The sequence below is a fragment of the Rhinatrema bivittatum genome, chromosome 17 (genome assembly GCF_901001135.1).
Source record: "Rhinatrema bivittatum chromosome 17, aRhiBiv1.1, whole genome shotgun sequence".
NCBI lineage: Eukaryota > Metazoa > Chordata > Amphibia > Gymnophiona > Rhinatrematidae > Rhinatrema > Rhinatrema bivittatum.
In genome coordinates, this window is record NC_042631.1 from 42,536,299 (window position 1) to 42,558,693 (window position 22,395).

Genomic DNA, 22,395 nt, shown 5'->3' on the forward strand with positions numbered 1-22,395 from the left:
CTTTGGCCCACAGGTCCCTGGCAGGGGCTCTTAAGAAGGCAACATTTTGCAAAGGGTACAGCTGCCATGGTTTGTGGGAATAGTTCAAGTCAATTCATCTACATCCCACCCCCCAGCAATAAAAACATCATTTATTTCTTCGGTTATGACTCTGAACACAGATTAAACCTAACTAGAACAATGAAAGAGTACATAGAAACGGAGAATATGATGGCAGACAATGACAGCAATGTCCCTGTAGTCTGCCCATTTTACCCTTCCTGCTGCAATACTCCACCTGATCTCCAGCTTTACCCTCCCTTCCTCACTAATTCTCTCTGCATATCCCGTAGTCTTTTAAATTCCAAGTTTGCTCTACCATTTCCATTTGTAAACTGCTCCATGCATCCCCCATTCTTTCTGTCAAAACCAATACTTCCCTACGTTACTCCTAGTTCCACGCTCTCGTGGAGCTTCCTATGATAAGCCTTGTTCTAGAACTTCCTTTCAATGGAATATGCTTCTTATACTGTGTGAGGTATTTGAATATCTCTGTTATATTTCCCCCTCATTTCCTCTCAGGATGTGGTTCCTCTCCTGCTACTGGAAATGCATGCTACTGGTCAGGTTTTCCGGATATTTGTCATGAATATGCAGTACATGAGTACATGATGTGGGGGGGGGGGGGGGGGGGTGTTACATATTGATTTGCACTAAGCAGAACCGAGACCACAGGGTGATCATTTCATATGATCTCAAAGTAGCGAAACAGGGCAAGAAAGCAGAAGCCGAAGCCAGAGGAATCCTGGAGTGCACAGGGAGAAGTATACCCTTAGAAAAAAGGAGATGATAGATACTCTGTACAGGACACTGGTGAAACTTTGTGTCCACTTTTGAAGGCTGCACCGCTGAAAGGATATAGACAGGCTGGAGGCGGTCCACAGCAAGGTTACCAAAAAGAAGCATGATTGGCATCAAAAGTCTTATGTGACAAGCCTCCCACCCCCTACATAGGTATGGGGGTGGGAGGGCTATGGTAAAGTTGCTCATAGTTAAAAGATATAAATAATGCACAAGAAGCAAACTTTTCCAGTGGAAAGAAAATTCTAGAACATGTCAGTCAACATTAGACAGTATTTCTTCATGGGAAGGGTAGTGGATACATGGAGTAGCCTCAGTGGAGAGGGTGGACACAAAGACAGGAACATAACTGAAGAAAGTATTGGATAAGGACAGATGATCTTTTGCTACATGGAGCAAAGGGGAAGAGATATATTTATATATTCTGGCGACCTAGCGCATGCATATTCACGATGGCTATCCAGGAAAACAGAAAGATTAGGTGAGCCTTCAGAACTAGCTTGGGAAATATTGTGAGAGGGCTTAAGGTTCAACCTCTACCTAATTTTAGTAACCTTCCTCTGGACTAGCTCTAATCATTTTGATATACGGTACACATGCCGAATGCCAACAAGCTTTGGTAAACTGGTTCCTCTAGCCAAGAACACTATGAAAATGTTTCTTACCTGTGCTGTAGGGCAGCTGTTTGACTTCACCATCAACCGTGATATAGTCTTCTTTTGAAATTACAATTGTTTTCTGTGGTCATAGAGTTAGATGGTTTACTATGTATAATGCATGCTGGTATCATCAGAAACAGAAAAATGTCAATAGCAACCCTCAGGCATTTTGCTCCAAAAGGCACTTTACCCCAGGGTGTGCCCTTCAGTTTTCACTTAATACCCTGTGTGTCCTGTGTAATGCTTAAAAGTACACATAGCAAGTAATATATATCATGTATAAATTACAACTTTTACTTTTCTGTTCCTGAAATTATTTAAGCCACTCTTCCATCAATTCTCCAAAACATCTGGAAACAATCATGTTCCAAATAGTGCCACAAATTAGTCCCTATGTGCGTGATCAGATTGAGTCCCATTTCCAAGCAGTGCCACAAATTAATTCCTATATATTTGATCAGATTGGGTCACACTGGTTTGTGATGTCATAAGTAACAATACATATACAGAACGAGCCAATTGGGCACTAGGATGCATGACGGTATTTCTTGTGCAGGAGGTTATCATGGGAGAATGCTGAGAACTCTCTTAACTCTGAGTAAGGTTCAACGGCAGGTAGGAGTCTGAATTTAGGCACTCGCTTTTCAGGTAGTACTTGCAGCTCCCAAGTGAGAAATAACCTGATACTACAGCATTTGCAGGCCAGATGTGAAATAAACCTGAATGGCTGCCTCTACCTCAACATATGGAAGGGGTTCAATCACTGAACAATGTGGGGGTGACAGAGGGTGTAATAGCAGGAGGTCCCTAAGGGTTCTGCGTCATGGTCCCCCCATCTCCTATTTAATTATCTCTCCTCCCCTACTCCTCTGATTGGCAGTGTACAACCACTGGCCACTGTGATGGTGGTAACTGTAATCTTACTGTAATGTTGTATCTTGGGGATCCTTTGCCCTCCCCTCAATCACCAGGGAGTCATGTTTCCTATAGCTGGTCTTTGTAATTCTGCACTCTGATACATGACACTACAGCAGAAAGAAATACTACAGTACCTGAATGTAATCCACTTTGAAGCACTGAAAAAAGTGCAAAACGTGGAATATAAATCTTAAAAAAAAAAAAAGAGATTATCATCTCCTTTCTTCCCTGTAAGGATTTAGGCCTACTGATGCTGGACAGAAAGAAGGCGAGCTAACGAACCTGCCACAATTCTTATACGCCATTTCATAGCAATACTATTGCTGTGAAATTGAAAATTACGCTATAAGGCTTATATTGTACAACACAACGAGAAGCTATTTGTGTTCTTACCTGGAACTGTGTATAAATGATGTTGCTCAGACATGTCTCTGTTTCAGAAGTTCCACATTTTTCGAATGTGCCCACGACGGTCCCATTTCCTGGCAGCTCTTTACTCTGTGCAGGAGAAACACAGGACACATGCAGCCAACTTGCCTGCTGTCAGAAAATGAACGGATTTCTTTCGTCCCCCACCTTTCCCTCCCCTCCAGGTAATGTGGAGATGGTTAATCTTGGTCAGGGCTCAGTCCAGGTCCATCCTCTGTGCCCTGAATGTTCCTTTCAGCTCGTCTCATGAGAGAGCAGATCTGGACTTAGCGTAGTTTAGATATAGAGCCTTGCTGTACAAATCAAAGTGGATTTGTTTTAATTGCTACCTGATTGCTCTGTCTTACCTTATTTTGTCTCTCACAGCCAAGCCACGCTTCAGTTCTGTCTCTTGAATTTTCTGACCCAGCCCCCCTCTCTGCTGGTATGGAAATAAGCACAGCCCTATTTCCAGTACTTGCCTTGTAGATGATGGTGGCTTTTGGCACTGGTATTGTGATGGTGGAATACATTGAATATGGTTTTGGCATGGCTGTGTTTCGATTGAAGGGGTGAACATTACATGCATGCATTGGCATTTTCAAACGAATGAGCATTAGCTGCACACGAGCCTTCATTCAGAATTACCTGGAGTTTCCCCCTTATTTTGTAATCCTCTCCTAACTCACTCAAGCCCAATCGCTGCAGTGGTCACACACACACACCACGATCCCCTCTAGAACCCGAAGTCCATTGTACGATGGCTGGGGCTCCCCCTCCTCAACCAGGAGATATGAATGCTGCTTCCGCAATATCCCAATTCCCAGCCAGCCTGGGGACGGAAGAACTGATTCTGCAATTGGGCCCAGGTCCTCTAGCACCCGGGACTACAATGTCCCGGATGCTAGAGGAAGGGTAAAAGACACTTTTTAGGAACGAAAAAAATGGAATATCACATGTTTGGAAATAAATATCTAAGGTAATTTGTTTTAAGAACTCCCCTAGACTGAAGTTAGTGGATGGCGTGGCTGCAGTGTGCTGGTGGCTTTACCGTGAGAAGGATGTAGGCACAGACTCCATGGAAGCGAAACATGTTGGAATCGAAACTGGTGACGTGCGATCCTCCTTCGATGGAGCACTTTCCTGGGCACACTTGGTCTTTGCAGTTCCACTGGCCCATTACACATTTGCTAGGGGAGAAGAAGGAACGTCCATTAGCGCTGAACTCTGACCCCTATCACAATGGAACAAAAGTTCCCTAGAGATATTCAGGGGTTTTCATAGAACCAACGTAATGCGGCTTGCGCCTTTCCGAGACACAGGCAAGGTCAGGTTTAAGCGGAGCTCATATCTGAAGAAGAGGCTCAAAGCCTCATGTGCTACAACATTTTTTTTTTTTTTGCTGTTCCTTAAAATGTCTCTCCACCCACAATGACTCCTATTAATATTTTTGAAATCAAAATAGCATTTTAAAAACCATGCAAGAGGGCATGAGCCCAAAATCTATTTTGAGCAAAAAAGCATCCAAATGTACCTTTAAATAGATTAGAAGCATGGTTCCCATGTTTATTCAGAGTCCTGTATTCCTTTTGGGTCACCCGAGGGCATTATCCGGTTGGGAATGGCCCTCTTCTGCAGATAAACATCCATTTCATACACTACATTTTCATGCACTAAAATATTTTTTTTCCATTTTATTTTATGGGAAATAGTATCTTTAGCTCGAAATGGGGAAAACCCTTTTAGTAAGTCTGGCACACAGAGGGCTGCTAACCTGCCTTACTGTTTTAGCATCATCCCTCAGCTGAGATGTGAGATCAATCATTCTGTGCAGGTCTGGGAACGCACAGCCAATCACAAAAAAAAGCTCCTGAATTGAATCAATCAAAGCAAACCTTTCTCCAGTCAGTCACAGCAAGTTTTCCATGGGTGTCTGCCTAAAGATAGTGGAATTTGAACTTTACACTTGGTTGGACACAAGGAAGGTAATCTCCAAAGCCATTCACGTGTATAAAGCAGTGCTTCACCTATGGAAAAAGGCTTTTCCCACATGATATGGAGGAGCAGGTGGCCTGCAAGGCCTGTACGTATGTACCTTTAGCCTCAGTGAGCAGAGGCATTCCCAGGAGTGGGTGGGGAAGGGTTTACACTTACGCGGGCACGTTTGCATTTTCAAAAGTATGTCCATGATTTTTCCCTGGAAAAACTATGCATACGTATTAGCGGATGTACATGTGAAGATAGATTTAGTGTACAGGTGAAGGTGTAAATGTATGCAGAGAGTTTTGGCTGGATAATTTTGAAAGGGAAAGTACAAATCTTACTCACAAACATGGACATACATTAGATCTTGTGTGTGTTAAGAACCGATCATTGTTTGATGCTCAAACTAGGATAACGTGTGAGAGAGTGCCGTAGACGGACCATTATTTGATTTCTGTGACAGTGAATATTTGCTCTGTTATGTAATCTACCACTGCTCTTACGTCTGTTATTAGTTTGAAAAGGAACAACTGAAATCACGGGAGCTCTCTAGACTGGAATCTTTGACTGCTTTGAATGTGGATGATGCATTGAAAAGTTGGCAAGATTCACTTGGTTTAGTTTTAGATGAAATTACTCCTTTGTCTGCCAGTCAGATTAAACATGCACATTAGGCATCCTGTTACAGTAGTGATCTGATTACCTTTAAACATAATTTAAGGAGGCATGGATGCCTATGGTGTAAGGAGAGTACCCAAATTAATCGGGATTCTTACTGCACTGCATTATCTGAATACAAATGTGCCAGAGAATATTATTCTAAATGTACACTGTTAGCTCCGAGTCATTTGCAGAAATTATTTTCTATTGTTAAACGTTTGACTACTCCCATTTCTTAAACTAAAGGATGCCTAGCTGCTGGGAATCCTGTCACCTCTGTTACCTTTATTAAAGAAAAGGTTAAATATTTTGTGCAGCCATTTAATAAGTGTCCTCTTCCTAGTGTCACTCTGGGGATATCAGATGACTATAAATGGGAGCATTTTGCTCGTGTAACTGAGAGAGAATTAACGGATACTATTTCTAGTCTGAGATACTTTTTGTCTGCTATCTAATTATTCCACTGCTCATTTTAAAATTATGCAGGAAGATTTAAGTATCTTTGACAGACTTTGTTAATAATTCTTTATCAGAAGGTCATAAGCTCAAGTTAGCTTTGGTTTGTGGTGTCAATGAATCATTAGTAAGAAGGTACTGTATGTGAGCTTAAGAAGTAACATGGAGTTATATGTTTATAAGGTAGGCTTTCCCCTTACTGCTTTGCCACTGGACATTCCCTGAGATTTGGGGTCTTTGGTACTGCTCCAAGAGTGAAATTGGGCAAACTAGATGGGTCTAATGGTCCTTATGTTCTATGATAGTGATAGGAACAGAGTTGGAAAGTTTCAGTATTGCATGCAACCTACTCTTAACTCTCTCAAGAGGAAAGGTGATGATGAACTGAAGGGCAGAGAAAGGAAGTACGACTTAGTGATAATGCAGCCCATGAGTTTATACCAGCAGGTTAAACTCCCCAGAATCAACCGGGTTGGTACCGGCAGGTTGATGATGGCTAGGTATTGTTTAGCAAGGCCATGAACTCCTGAAAGACTGGATGTTTGTGCAACAGCCTCACTAGTATTGGCAATTGTATAGATGGTTGCAGGGCTTGGGGTGGGACATGGGAGGTTGTCACAGCTGTGCAGGCTGGTCTTAGAAAATTCCCAGGACAGGAACAGCTCAAGAATCCAGAACAGAGCAGTGTAGTCTTCTGCCTGACTGGACACCTCCCCCTTGGGTTGAACCCGCAGGATCTGGTGGCCAGCAGGACTTAGCTGGAAGTGCACTTGAAAACAGGGCCCAGAAGCACACCCAGAGACGGCTAGCTGCAGGGTACTAAAGGCGTCCACAGGAAACAAAGGATAAGGAGTGCACTAACTGGACAGATAAATGCATAGGCAAGACAGGAACAAGTCTAAACAAATACAGGCAAGGCAAGGGCAACGCTGAATCAGGGCGCAAGGCAGGGAGCAGAAACTCAAGGAACCAGAAGGCCAAACAAGCAGGACACAGGCAAGGCAGGAGCAAAATCAAACAAGCACAGGGCAAGAGAAGGGCAGGGCACATCACTCAAACACACAATTACACAACACACACAAAATACAGGGACCTAGAAAAGGCTAAGATAAAGCACAAGGATGGCCATAGCAAGGAGTATGGGAGAAGCGATGATGAGGCAAGGAGCTGTTACTGAGGCTGATTGTACAGATGGTACAGAACCAATGAGGAAGTAAAAACTGATTTGGATAAGGGGTAATATAGATCAAATGGTCTAACTTATATGGCTGGCAGCTGGGATATCTTTGTAGTATAAACAGGAACAGCTGGACAGACTGGATGATCCAACCTGTCTTTTTCTGCTGTCATCTGCAATGCTCTGTATTTAGGGGTGACTCCAGAGTCAACAGTAATCACTTGTGAGGCAGATCCCACAACACTTGGTAGTACAGCTTGCTTTTGATGATATTCTTATAGATACAGAAGAAAAGATGCTTAGTATGCATGTCCCATGACACCAGGTTTGACAGGTCTGACTATAGCGTATGGCACAATATTGCCATCTGGAATTATCAATTTAGTCAAGATTTGGGCAAATCATGTCAGTCTCGCAGTGAATTTTGGCAAGACTGAGGTGCTTTCCAAATAGGGGATAACTTACTTGCCTAAGGGGTGGGAGGTTCTTGCAATGTTCAGTTTCTTCCACCTCCTGCTTGTGCGCTGACTGAGCAGAGAGTGAGGAGAGCCAGAGGTATCCTAGGAACATATGTCTTACTCAGAGAGCATTAGAGAGCCTGACCCTCTCAGCATGAAGTACTAGAATACACTTGGATGCCACCTAGTGATTGCAGCTATCATGTACATACTAGGCCTGGTATACAAATTTACTGATTTATTTTTAGGCTGCAGGGTACCAGCTGTGCGACAGTTTATCAAACACTGGTGAGCAATCAGTAATGTAATGACTGCCCTAGGAAACATTCATTTCACAATGAATGCAAGCATCAGCAGTATAACTACGTACCAAGTGCTGCACTGGGTTTTCAGTACATATCCAGGTCTGTAGATTGCATTATTAATCTTGCAGGGGCACTCACGTACGGGAATGCAGTGTTGAGATCCCGAGAAATCATTCAGGACGGTGCCTAATGGAACAAGTCAAGATCTGAGGGCTGGAAATAGCTGTTACAGTTTTTGAAACTTTACTTTTCCCTCTTATTTCTGTTGTACACTCCCTCTGCTTTCATTGCTCTCCCTTTCTTCTCTCTCTTTCTGCCTGCCTTTTGTTTCATTCTTTCCTCTTCTCTAGCTCCCTTCTTGTGCCTTCTTCAGTTGTCTCTCTGCAGTAGCACTAGACAAATGATAGGCAGTAGTGTCCCATTTCTCTAGTTCCTATGCACGATGGCCATCCTTTTTGGCCAGAGCACCTTTCAGGCTGCTGGGTATCTTTGTCCGATCTGATCCTGCTCAAGTCATGCTTCCTGCTACTTATGATGGGGTGGTTTGAATCTGAAGCATTAATTTACCTTCATTTGTAGCAACTGTGGTTTTCTTTCTACTTTTGGGAGCCCTACCACCCACAATAGTCTGGTCACTGGTCTCTGGTCAAGGGATATGGGCTGTGGCTTCCTTCAAAGCCTGCTACAAGGGCTTTCTTGCACTGACCAATAGGTGCTGCAGCTGGCTCAGGTTCTTTCCATGGGACCATGACAATTAAGAATCAGACTTGGTCACCCAATGTCCATCTGTGATGGCCACGAAATTATGTGAGACTGTATTATCATAAACAACAAAAGTATCTGACTTGATAGTGCAAATGAGAAACATAACTGGAAAGGGCGAGGGCAGATCCCAAAACTTCCCTTACTGGTAGAGTCTCAGCTGATCCTGAGTGTGAGGTCAGAGAGAGAGAGAGTAGGGAATGATAAAGTGTTTCTCACTCCCCAGTGGGAGGTGTCTTTGAGCTTGACAAAGCTCCTGTATCATTGTGGCTCAGGGGCTGCTTCAGATCTCTCTTTCAATAGAGGTCTTTAGAAATGGTCTCTCTGAGGGGACAAGGAAGGTGGTTGTGGCCGAAAAATGTGGGGTATCCAGGACTATGGATACACTTGTCTTGGGGTCCAAGGTTGGATTCCTAAAACAGTGGTTCTCAAATCTATCCTGAACGACCCCCCAGCCAGTCAGGTTTTCCGGATATCCGCCATGAATGTGCATGATCTGCATGCAAATTTGATTTATTTATTTATTTATTTATTAAAACAATTTATATTCCACTTATAACAGATACCTATGCTAAGTGAAATTTATCTCATGTATATTCATGGTGGATATCTGGAAAACTTGACAGGCTGGAGGTCCTCCAGGACAAGTTTGGGAGCCTCTGTCCCAAGATATCCTGAAGGGGTCTCTAAGAAGAGGGGAATTAAGCTCATCTTTTTTATTCTGTCTAGGAGGGATTTCTTCGCAGTGTTGGATAAGGAGAAGGCTGCCTTACAGGGAGAATGTCCCAATGAGGAAAGCATCAGTCACAGGCACATCTATCTGTTTGCCAAGAAACTTCCAGTTCTAAATTATTTACCTGAAATTCATTTCTTGTCTTATAGAGACAAGGCAAGGACAAATATAAAATCATCAATTATCATACATTAATAAATACAGAAAATAAAATACAATATCTTAATCAAAAAGCATCAAGATCACTTTGCCAAATTCAAACTCCACATCCAGTCATAGAATGCCTCCAAAATTCTTAGCATTGGACAAATAACCATGTTTTTACTCACTTCCTTAACTTAAAATAGTCCTTTTCCTGCCTGATCTCTTTGGGTAATTTAATTTGTTCCACAAATAATAGCTGTCTGAAGTGTAAGCACCACCTTAAAATATCTTATTGCGGGGATCTTTAGCAGCTAGCACTGGGATGACCTCAATTGTTGAGACAGCAAGTACCGAGAAAGTACGTCTGCCAAATATTCAGGGAGATTAAAAAGCGCACCCGTGAAGGCCAGCACTAGCACTTTAACCCCAATCCTAGCCTCAATAAGCAACCAGTGCAGTTCTAAAAAGACTATTATTTTCTTTGCTGCAACTTTCAATCTTGCTGCTATGTCTTAAGCAGTTGCAATTGCTTCAAACTTCGGGTAATACCTGACACAGGGAATTCTGTAACCTATTATGTTTAAAGCACAAACATGCACAACAGACACCAGATCATTAGGGGGATGATAGATGCCACAGTTGTTTAATCATTCTCAAACTGTAGAATGAAGCCTGTGCAACAGATGAAATGTGGGGCCTCATAGTCAATCTGCTCTGACGTTTAACCCCCAAACCTATTACAGTTTCTAATCCATTGGATCTGTATCCAGATTTGCAGATACCACCAGGAGAAATGCCTGGTAAAAGAAGGTTCTTTTACCAAAAATGCTCACTGTCAGGGATTTGCACTTCCGCTATTGATTGAGGCTGTGGTTTATTGAAGCCTTACTTTTTTGTAATGACACTGTACTAATAAAAGCGCGCCCACTGTGATTTTCAACTGCAACCAGTAAAGGATTTTATTTGGAACAACTCTTAAACTGATGACGTGTGTTTCCTTTTATTTTACTGTTGTGGGGATTTCCAGAAAAAATCCTAAAGGCCTTGAATGGCTTGTCCTTTGCCCCTGAGTGAGAAGAACCGAACATGGGTACCGCAATGGCCCAAAACCCTCATGCATGAGCCCCTGTTACTGAGGAGAAGATGGGACAGGTGCTACATAGCATGGACATTTTGAGTGAGAAGTAGCACTTTACCTGGCGAGCAGAAGCAGCCAGAGACACAGAAACTGTTGCAGGTATACTGGGGATTGGAGCAGGTGGCAATGCAGGGTGACTGGCACTCGCTGTATATCTGGTTCCCAGGACATTTGCCAGTAGCTAACATAGAGAAGGAAAAAAATCAACAAAATTAACTTTAAAAAAAAAAAAAAAGCAGCCTTATGGCAGTGAGAATGTAAGTGCATGTTATGAGGACAATGCAGCATGTTCAGACAGGAGCATACGACAGCAAGAGTTCCCCAGCATTCTGTTACTTCATGGACAGCCTGAAAAAATATCCGTATAAGTAACTACTTGTTAAGTTTATTTTAGCATTGTGATTAATTTCATCAAAAGACTCAAACCCTAACTATGACTTTATAACTGACAGGATAAGCATTTATGAGGGACCTTATGTATATGGCAATTGGATTATCTGTGATTTTCAGAGATGTCAGTAGTTATGTGTTTATTTTCAGAGAATTCTGTTATATTTTGGGTGAAAAGTTGGTTGGTTGTGGAACAGATTACTGCCTTCTTTGCATAGGACAGCCTCCCTGTGGAGGTGGTGGAGACATGACAACAACAGACTTACAGAAAACATGAGGCAAGCACAGAGATCTCTGAGGGAGAGGAAGGGACTCTAAAGCTGAGCAGGAGATGTGACTGAGCAGATTAGATGGACCGTACAGTCCTCATATGCTATCTTGTTCTATGTTTCTACGAATTGTTTTTCATCCCTCTGAATGGCAGGCTATACATCTCCAATTAATACATTATATTAGATTAATATATATCTTACTGCAGGTGCTCAACTTCCCTACGGAAAACAAGAGGGAGGTCATTTCACTATAGCTTGACAAGAGGCTTTGTAAATAGGAGACCTGCTTCCTGTTAGGTGCATTTTTTTTCTCATGACTTACCTAGGAAACCCATTAAATATTTCTGTGACAAAGTATTATCCTAGCACATGTGCTGTGTCTTGTGTCAACAAAGTTGTGAAAATTGATTATTTAATGATTTATTATGTTTATATTGCTTGTTGATAGATTAATCAAAAGATTGATAAAATATGAATGGAAAAGCTGTATAAAAATGTTAAAATTTAATTTGAGGAGGTTGTTTTTCACTCAACGAGCAATTAAGCTGTGGAATATTTTCCCAAAGAACGTGAGCAAAGCATCTAGCCAAGCTAGGTTTAAAATAAATTTGGACACGTTCCTGGGAGAAAGTCTATAAATTTACACTTATACTTTTTAAAATCAAAATATGCATGCAAATCCCAATTAGCCCCTCCCCTTCCCCAGAACAACTATTTTTTATGCACATAGAGGTACGTATGAAATTGGGTTATGTGCATATTTTATGCTTACAAATCCTAGCAAATGTATAAGGAGCCATTTATGTGCATAAACTCGTGTTTTAAATAACTTTAAAATTTAGCCTCAAAAAGTACCAGTCATAAAATATAGACACATGTAAGAGATGATCCACATTGTTTTGCCAGTGTACCTGAATCCTAACTGGAAGTACCCTGTTATTTCTGTACTGAGCATCATATATTGTCTTGTCAATCTGCAATACCTTTTGCTACATATATCTAAATCTGTAACATTATGCAAAATTCTAAAAGTCCCAGCATTTTCAGCATTTGAGAGTTCATCTTCTGTATCTGTTTTTCCAACAAAATAGGGCATATCTCCAGCAAAAATCCTGAAAAATGTCCAGAGAATTCTAAAAATTCCTGAAGAGTTTTATTGCTATTGTATTCCAATGTTTAGACTCCACAGACATCCTTGCCAATGCCTCTGATGCCAGCAGATCGGTAGTGGCCAGTTGCTATCCAACAAGACCAGAGAGAACTCAGAGGCTGGATGTTCAGGTATCGGCCTCACTAGTTTTGCTAACTGTCCAGATTATTAACAAAACTTGGTGAGACACAGAAGCGGTTGTGTGTTGGATTAGGCATCGGATCTTGTAGGGTCGTCTAGCTAGGATTATAGAGAACCAATAAGGAAACAAACAAAAACTTACTTGGGTAGTAGGAAGGAGTGATATCCTACAAACGGTCAAGCTTCTATAGCTTGCCACTGGGATATTGCCCTAGAGCGCGGCGAGGAATAACTGGGCAGAATAGATGGCCAGTTGATCTTTATTAGCTGTAATTATTAGAGATGTGAATCGTGTCCTCGATCGTCTTAACGATCGATTTCGGCTGGGAGGGGGAGGGAATTGTATCGTCGCCGTTTGGGTGTTTAGAGTATCGTTAAAATCGTGAACCGGCACACTAAAACCCCCTAAAACACACCCCCGACCCTTTAAATTAAATCCCCCACCCTCCCCAAATGCCTTAAATTACCTGGGGGTCCAGCGGCACACTAAAACCCCCTATAACCCACCCCCGGCACACTAAAACCCACCCCGACCCTTTAAATTAAATCCCCCACCCCAAATGCCTTAAATTACCTGGGGGTCCGTAGCGGCGGTCCGTAGCTTAAATTACCCCGGGTCCGTAGCTAAATCGGGGGAAGGGGGAGAGCAGGAAATCCGGCACACTAAATCGTGGTGTCTTCAGCCGGCGCCATTTTGCAAAATGGCCGCCGCAAAATGGCGGCGGCCATAGACCAGTACGATTCGACGCAGGAGGTCGTTCCGGACCCCCGCTGGACTTTTGGCAAGTCTTGTGGGGGTCAGGAGGCCCCCCAAGCTGGCCAAAAGTTCCTGGGGGTCCAGCGGGGGCCCTAGAGCGATCTCCTGCCGCGAATCGTTTCCGTACGGAAAATGGCGCCGGCAGGAGATCGACTGCAGGAGGTCATTCAGCGGGGGTCTGGAACCCTCACTGAACGACTTCCTGCCGGCGCCATTTTCCGTACGGAAACGATTCGCGGCAGGAGATCGCTCCAGGGCCCCCGCTGGACCCCCAGGAACTTTTGGCCAGCTTGGGGGGGCCTCCTGACCCCCACAAGACTTGCCAAAAGTCCAGCGGGAGTCCGGAACGACCTCCTGCGTCGAATCGTATTGGTCTATGGCCGCCGCCATTTTGCGGCGGCCATTTTGCAAAATGGCACCGGCTGAAGACACCACGATTTAGTGTGCCGGATTTCCTGCTCTCCCCCTTCCCCCGATTTAGCTACGGACCCGGGGGTAATTTAAGCTACGGACCGCCGCTACGGACCCCCAGGTAATTTAAGGCATTTGGGGTAGGGGATTTAATTTAAAGGGTCGGGGTGGGTTTTAGGGTGTTTTAGTGTGCCGCTGGACCCCCAGGTAATTTAAGGCATTTGGGGGGGGGGGGGTTCGGGAGGGTGGGGGATTTAATTTAAAGGGTCGGGGGTGGGTTTTAGGGGGTTTTAGTGTGCCGGTTTTCCTGCCCTCCCCCTTCCCCCGATTTACGATTTTTTGACGATAAATCGGGGGAATTGGTATTGTATCGTGGCCCTAACGATTTTGACGATTTAAAATATATCGGATGATATTTTAAATCGTCAAAAAACGATTCACATCCCTAGTAATTATGTGCTGTCACTATACTATTCACAAGTAGTGCCTCTTGTTGTTCAGACTGGGCCTCCACAAGCAATACATTAATACATGTCAGTGTTAACTGCAGTTTCTATTACTCCAGTACTGAGTGTTCACACCCAAAACATCAAAATCCTGTCCTACAGCACTTCCTACTGTTCCAGTTTTAGGATCCCAAACATAAAACGGTTGATACTCGTTGGGCCGGCGAGCAGGAAATTCACACTAACTTTACCTGGATATTCAGCAGAACATGGGTGGATAAGTGTTCCCTTGAATATACCCAGCTAAAGTTTCCTGAATATCAGTGCTCACTCTCTAAAATGTAGCCATGTCCCTGGAGCATCTCCATCACTGCCTTTTTTTATCCAGCTAAATGTTGTCTGGGTAATGAGTTATCTGGATAAAATTTAGCCAGGGAGTGAGGAACATTTTTCAAATCTTGGTTTAAAGGGGTCTATAGTCTCTTCTCTGGGTCCAGCCTCCTCCGATTTGCTATGGAATTCCCATAAGAAGTGGCCACAATGGGGCGAGAAATCCGAGAGTGGGTTTTTTGGTTTGTTTTTTTACAAAGGCTTAGGAGTCAGGAGACTGAGAGGAAGCAGAATTTGAAGAAGGGGTACAACCTTTGTCCCTGTTGCTACATAGTCTTTAGTAAGTAAAGAGAGCCACACAGAAAATTCCCTGTAGTGGTGCTTTGGATATTTACAGCTCCTATTGGATCCAGTGGGGGTAGAGAGTATACCTGTTTAGAGGGAGTAAATCTTTTCACTGTGAATGCACCCTCCTATGGAGGATAGAAGACAATGATCAGCGTTCAAATTAAATAAAGATCTTCACAGGATCAGTGAGAACTGAGTGTCAGGTGCCTGCCCAGAGGTGACCAGACATTTATTTTATTTATTTATTTAGGTTTTTTATATACCGGCATTCATGATAAAATCACATCATGCCGGTTTACATTCAAACAGGGTGTGCAGAAAATACAATAACTGAATCTGGTGCAGAGGAGTTGCAGTTACAATGAACAGGGGTAAAGGAACTAGGACCATAGAGAAGAAGCAGTAGAAGTTTAACATCATAAGTTAGTTATTTACAAGTCAGGGTGACAACATTCTTTGCAAATGTAGTTGTGATTCAGGTGTGGTCAGAGAAGGCTGTAGAAAACCAGAAGAGAGACGGAAAAAGTGTTGCATTTGGCGGTCCACAGGCTGCTCCTGCAAACCACCACACTGACCTTCCCAGGCAGGCCTGGCCTCGCTCTCCGCTAATGTGCCAAATGCTGCCAAATAAACCAAGCAGTAGGATGCCACTCTCCCTCACACCATCAGGACACTGCCGACAGCATGCGCCGCCCCCCCCCCCTCCCCCTAGGAGTGCATGTGCTTCACTACCCAGGGTTTTAAAGGGATTGCAGTGGGAAAGTCCCCACGACCCCTAGAGATGACATCACCAGCACTGCCCTATCGAAAGGCAGCTCCCCAGAAGCAACTTACCTCAGCAACAGGTCCAGCTACTCCCCAGTACCACGTGTTGCTTCCCTGCATTCCAGTCTTCATCCAGCTTGTTCTTGCCCTTGCCTGCTTGCCCTGCCTATCCATCCCTCTCCTCCTCCCTTGGACAGATCCCCGGTTTCATCCTTGGCCTGGATATGCCTGACCACTGCCTGCCTGCCTCTGACCGGACCTCAGATGTGCCCGCCTGCCCACAACTCTAGCTAACTACAAGCCTTCTCTTCTGCCGTCAGCAGAGACCCTGCGTGCCGGCCCCCGCATCCAAAGGCTCAACCTGAGGGGAACGTGGGCTGGTACAGGTGAAGGTCCTGACTGGTCTCTGCTTCGCCTGGGTCTGCCTGCTGTCAGTGAGAACTTGAAGGGCTCCTCCCTGCAGGTTGCGTCAAACTTGCCTCGGACCAAGGGTCCACAGACTCAACAGAAAGCTGCTCATTCCTGTACTCCAAAAGAAGAGACGTATTAATTTAGACTTTTTGTAGCACTTGAAAGTGGATTACATTCAGGTACTGTAGGTTTTTCCTATCCCCAGAGGGTTTATAATCTAAGTTTGTACTTGAGGTAATGGAAGGTAAAGTGATTTGCCCAAAGTCACAAGGAACAACAGTGGGACTTGAACACTGGTTTCCTGCTTCATAGTCTGCTGCATTAATCACTAGGCTACTCCTATTTGAGAATTCAGAGTATCAGGTACCAAAAAGAGTCTTTGGGAGATAGGGCATCCAGCATCTATCCAATGGTGTCTTAAACCCCAAAAGAACCGAGTTATAGCATCCCACGAGGGTGACAAAGTAAGGATCAAATATCCCCTGATACATTTCAGTCCCTGCTGGTGGATTCTACATGCTTTAAAGACTGCATCACTTGCAACTATTTTATTTGACCATTTTCAGTCATTTTGGAACACTATACCTTGACTTAAGTTGCCTCCTTGGTTAGCATCATCTTAATTCCTTGGGCGATTAATCCTCCCTGTGTTTTGGAGAATCCACACCAGGGTAGCAGGACTGAGTTGGAATGGAACCCGGGTGTTACGAATGCTCCCAGCTAATCATTGCACCAGGAAGAGGGGTTACATTGGGCTTTTCCAGGTAACGCCGAAGGTTATCCAAGCCTGTCCTTTAAATATCGACCCCATCTTGATCACTATCTCAATCATGACCTGCAGCACCCTCCAGTTTGGTACTGGGATCTAAACACAGCTCTGGTAATGTACCTCTGCCTTGGTCTGCTGTTACTGTATATTATTGCTATTGTAGGATTGGTCTTTTCAACACACAGCTGTCTGGAGCACATTTTGCATGGTTTTCTGTTGTGGAGAGATGTCAGCCTATCATCAGCCTAAGTCATTTCATCGAGAATATTTTACTTTGGACATAAGGCTTGATAACAGCCCATGTCTTCATAGGTGAAGGAGCAATGCATGGTGGGGGCTTTACCCACAAAAAAGACCCTTTAGAAAATTGTGACTTCTATAAATGGAAAATTACAGATATACACACTGTGTACCTATGTACATTTACATGCATTGGGGAGAGGCGTTCCAAAGAGTGGAGTCTGGATGGGGTTGAGACTTACACGCATACTATTTTATTTTAAAAAGCGTGGGCATAAATCTCCCATCAGAACTTACCCGTAACAGATAGCAGATGTAATTGTGTGGGTGTAGTCATGATGGGATCATTTTCAAAGTGAAAGGATATGTACACTTTTACTTTGAAAATTAGTGTAAAGTCTGCTGGTGAAGCGTACGTGCAGACTTTACACTGGCTGAAAATTACCCCCTAAATGATTGTTATAGCTAAGGTCATGAGTTCAGTATGTTTAGAACATTTTGCATGGCAGACCTTGACAGGCCATGAAGCTTCATTTTCAAATAGTAGTTTTATTGGCATGAGCTGCTTTTCCAATAAATAAAATTGTCTGCGGCTTCAAACAGAATATTCCAGTCATTCTGCTTTGCATGTGACTCCTTTTGGTCAAAATGACCTGTTTTGAAACAATGAAACAAAACTAAATTACATAAGCTAAATGCCAGTTGCAACTAATTTATAAATATCAAACGTCCTTCTGAGGACTCTGTGAAGACCCTACGTTTCATTTTAACTTTTCCGACACTAGGGACTTTGCAAGCGTTTACTGGATTGGTACCAAATGACCATCATCTTAGCTCTATAAATTTCAGCTTTGATGTTTTAAGGCATGTCTCACATTTCATATCTTTGCACAAACAATTACTACATCTACACTGTACCTTTGTTTTTTTTGTCACTAAATTAGCCCTAAAGCAAATGAGAGGGCTTATCAGAGGGCACTGCAGAGGCTATATGGTGAACACCTGGGACTGCAGGTGATGGGGGCAACATATATGCTGGTTCAGTATTCGGTTAATGAAGGCACATCTTACTACGTGTCGAGCATCTGGGGGTGCAGGTAATAATGTGGGTGACTGGACTTGTAAAGAGTTTGTGGCAATGGTAAGAAAAGATTTCAGTAGTCTGCTTTGCCACATACTTGTTTCAGGTGTCAGATATAGTAGTGAGAAGCAAGTTCAGGGGGCAGCCTTTGTGGAGGCGTGGTGTTAAGAAAACAAACAGGCAAATTGGTGCGTGGATGGAGGCGCAAGGAGATTTCAGGTCAGATATGATGAGGCGGGGGACATTTGACCTGGCCTGTTCTGGTCCGATAGGCTGCATTTGTCTGAAGTTGGGCTTGATCTTTTTAACAACATGCATCAGGAGGCTTTTGAGAGGTTTTTCACTTGAGATTAATAGGACCACAGTTGGGGAGAACAAGGGCAATGTAGATTGTCCTTATTTTTGGTGGTAAACTCATGCCTACATTTTAGGATTGTAAAAAGGGTAACATTGATGACCTGTGGGGTAACAAGGGAGGGGGGCTGCTACACTGCTACACAATAATCTCAAAAATCTCCACTCATGGGGTTAACAATACATCAAACCCAAATCTCAAAACATTTAACCCCTACTCAGACTAATGTGTGAAAATTTAAAGATAGCAACAAAATAATAATAATAAAGTGAATAGGTGGTAGTTTCATATATTGACTAGTACAGGCACCAACTTGGTTGCAAAATTTTTCGTTTATAATCATTAACTAACCATCCACCACCATGTTGAAATGCAGATTCACAAAAATAATTTTTTGAAACAAATTTTTTATACTTATGTGTTGTGAACTTGTGACTTTAAAATGATGTCCAACTGATGCCTCCTGTCTATTCAATTGACCTAGACCTTCTTTCCATCTTATGCCAGTCTACACAAGGCAGCTGACGGGCAGTGGGATTGCTATTCAGGCTGCAGGTTCTTCCCTGCTGAGATGCGGCTGGTTGAGGACCAGTAGGCAGCTGGATCCCACTGGGGGAGGGGGTTGAGAGTGGCCATATTGGTTTTGGGATGAAAGGGCATCTCAGCATGCCACAGGGAGTGTGGTGGCAAACTGTATGCCGTGAGGGTAGATAAAGGGGGAGTTGTTTTTGTTGGGCTTGGGTTACATTTGTAGCTGTGAATAAACTGCGGCCTTTTGTAAATCCAAAAGTTGTGTGTTGTATTTTGTGGGAAGGGGTGAGGGGGGAGGATGCACAAATTCCCGCCATGCCCATGTTATTGTTTGTTTAGGAAGAACAGTGGAGGATTTAATACCTCAGTGAACTGGCACTCCAGGACAGTAAGCCAAATTGGACTGTAGCCCAGGCACTGCCTTAAGCTGTTCTCTCAGTCCATCAAGAACCTATAATGAAACGAGCTGGAATGGATTCTGTCATTCTAGGCTCTGGCCTCAATTCATAAACCTAAGCCCATAGCATGCAGAACAATTTTGTGTATCGGGAAAGCTGCAGCGAATACCGTGGTATTGCATTTTATATATAATATTGGTTGGTGGTGCTATGCTTGCAATGTGGCTAATAAGACTCCCCAATGCCCCATGTGGATCATCTCTGACAAATGTATTTCTGGCATTTTATGACTCATTTACCTTTAAGGGTAAATTTTAAAGCCATTTATGTGCATAAAACCTGGTTTTATGTTCATAAATGGCTCCCTATAAAATGGTGCAGGATTTGTACACATAAAAGTATGCATATTACCTGATTTCATACTTATTCACACAAAAACAGCAATTCTGGAGGAAGGAACTCGGATTTACACTCATACTTTTGATTTTAAAACATATGCATGTAAATTAACCCACCCAAGTTACATGCGCCAAAGAACAGGTGTAACTTTGTGCAGGTTAGTCTGTGTGTGTTATTTTGGATAATTTTCAAAATGACTTATACATGTTTGCTTTGAAAATTGGTGGAATTTGCATTTTGGCAAGGAATAAGTTATGATGGTTGATATAAATTTATCCTACAGGAATACAGGGTCTTTTAACTTTATACCATCATCTGAAATGAAATCCTGAGGAACTACCTTGTAAATACCAGGAATCAAATCCTGATCAACAACCTAGAAACATGCAGAGAAATGTACATGAGATCTGATAACAGAAAAAGACCTTCAGGTACTCCTAGTCTTCTCACTGTCAGGCCAATGCAGAAAGGTGTGATCAGTTTATCCGGATAAGTAGGGGTGACCTGTGCTATCTGGCAGCTGCTTCCTGCTGCCAGGTAGATAAATCCATATTTATCCTCTGAGGAGGAAGTTCTGCCAAGGCCAGCGGAGATGCCGAGGCCTGTAGTTCCTCACCAGTTCAATCTGTGCCTACACCTCTGGACGTAGGCCGAGCACCTAGAGCCCCATCCCCTCTGGCATTCAGTGAGGCTGAGGGTCCCTAAGACCCCTGGGGGAAATGATCAAAGAGAGTCCTACGAAGACTTGGATGGTCTCCTGTCAGACCCTTCTCCAGATTAGCAAAGGAAGTTTCTGCCTGAGGACTTAACCTTTGCAGGGTTTGTAAGGGTGATGGCGCAGTACATCCCATTCCAGCTTTTGACAGAGGAGGATACAAGGCACAAAATGCTTCAGATCCTTCAAGGCTGCTGGATTCGATAAGTATCAGCTGTCTCACCAGTTGGTGATGGTGGTCGAATCCGTCCTCAAGAGGGCCAAGCACTCTCGGACCCATTCCTCAACACCCCTGGGGAAGGACTATAGAGCGATGGACGCTCTTGGGAGGAAGGTGTTCCAAGGCACCATACTTATTGCCTGCTTCACTGCCTACCAGCTCTACATGAGCCAATACTCGCAGGACATCTGGAAGCAGGTGCAGGAGGTGGTTGAGCAGCTGTCTCAACAGTAGCAAGACACCCTCATATTGCTGGTGTATAAGGGTCTGGAGTGCGAGAAACACGAGGTCTGTGTGATTTATGATGTTTTTGAGACAGCATCAAGGGTCTTTTCAGTGGGATTCAGTGCCCGCAGAATGTTATGGCTGCAGGTCTCGGATCTCTGACCGTAGGTACAGGAACGACTTGCTGATGTGCTGTGTACGGGAGAGAATCTCTTTGTAGATAGGGTGAGGAACACTGTGGCCCAACTCAGAGACCATCATGCAACCCTCCAACTCTCTGCCAGTACTCTGGAACTGTCTTCCTCCTCCAGGAGGCCAGGGCCAAGGAAGTCTTTCTTTCATCAAAGGAAGTCCTAGGCAGCAGAGAGCTCCCAAGCCCCAGATGGCTCCTCAGTCAAACCCAGGGATGAGGTTTTGACTGGGCCACAGGAAGTGTAAGCCAGTTGCCCATACCCAGGGTGATGGCCCCTGCTGCTGTTCTTTGTGAACCAGTGGTCCAGTGTAACCTTGGACCAGTGGGTTCTGTCCATTATCTATCAGAGGTACCAATTGAATCTATTGGGTGTCCTGTCAAATTGCCCTCTGTGTCCATATTGAGGGCCGGTAGTGCATCAGGAGGAACTAGCAATGGAGCTCTCCTCCCTCTTAATGGCCAGAGCGGTCGAGTCCGTACCACCAAGGCAAAGAGGGGTGGGGATTCTACTCCAGGTACTTCCTGATTTCAAAGAGAACAGGAGGGCTCCATCCCATCCTAGACATGAGGGCCTTGAACAAGTTTCTAAAAAAAAGAAAGTTCAAGGTTTCCCTGGTTACCTTGATCCCCCTCTTGCAAAATGGGACTGGCTATGCTCCCTCAGCCTAAAGGATGCATATACCCATATCGAGATCTTCCCAGGTCACAGGAAGTATCTCAGATTCCTGGTGGTAAAACGGTGCTTCCAGTACCAGGTATTGCCATTTGGGCTTGCATCCGCCCTATGGGTCTTCACAAAATGTCAGGCCGTAGTGGTGGCACATCTCCACAGACTGGGAGTGTATGTTCATTTATTTCTTTTATATACCGTTGTTTGGACTAGCCATCACAATGGTTTACAATCTGGATGATTGGCTGGTCAAGAGCACATCTCAGGCAGTGGCTGCCAGGTCCATGTGCTTGACCATTCAGGTGTTGGAGTCACTAGGGTTCATTCTCAACTACCTAAAGTCCCATCTCAGTCTGTCACCTCAATTGGATTTCATCTGAGCCCTTCTAGACATGGCTCAGGCCAAGGCCTTTCAGCCTTGCCAGAGAGCCATCACCTTTGCGACCATTGCAACAGAGGTTCAACAGAGCCAGCAGTTATCAGCCTGGCACATGTTGGAGTTGTTGGGCCACATGGCTACAGCCATCCATGTCATTC

The 22,395-nt window shown here is 43.9% G+C and overlaps 1 protein-coding gene across 1 annotated transcript in view; it reads right to left on the minus strand.

Annotated features, from left to right (window-relative positions):
* LOC115079490 (mucin-6-like) overlaps positions 1-22,395 on the minus strand; it is a 150,397-nt gene that overhangs the window by 105,873 nt on the left and 22,129 nt on the right. The window contains exons 6-10 of the mRNA XM_029583114.1: positions 10,700-10,822; positions 7,930-8,050; positions 3,877-4,015; positions 2,811-2,915; positions 1,506-1,578 (exon numbers count right to left, since the gene is read on the minus strand). Of these exons, the coding sequence (XP_029438974.1) occupies positions 1,506-1,578; positions 2,811-2,915; positions 3,877-4,015; positions 7,930-8,050; positions 10,700-10,822 (561 nt within the window). The remainder of the gene's footprint in view (positions 1-1,505; positions 1,579-2,810; positions 2,916-3,876; positions 4,016-7,929; positions 8,051-10,699; positions 10,823-22,395) is intronic.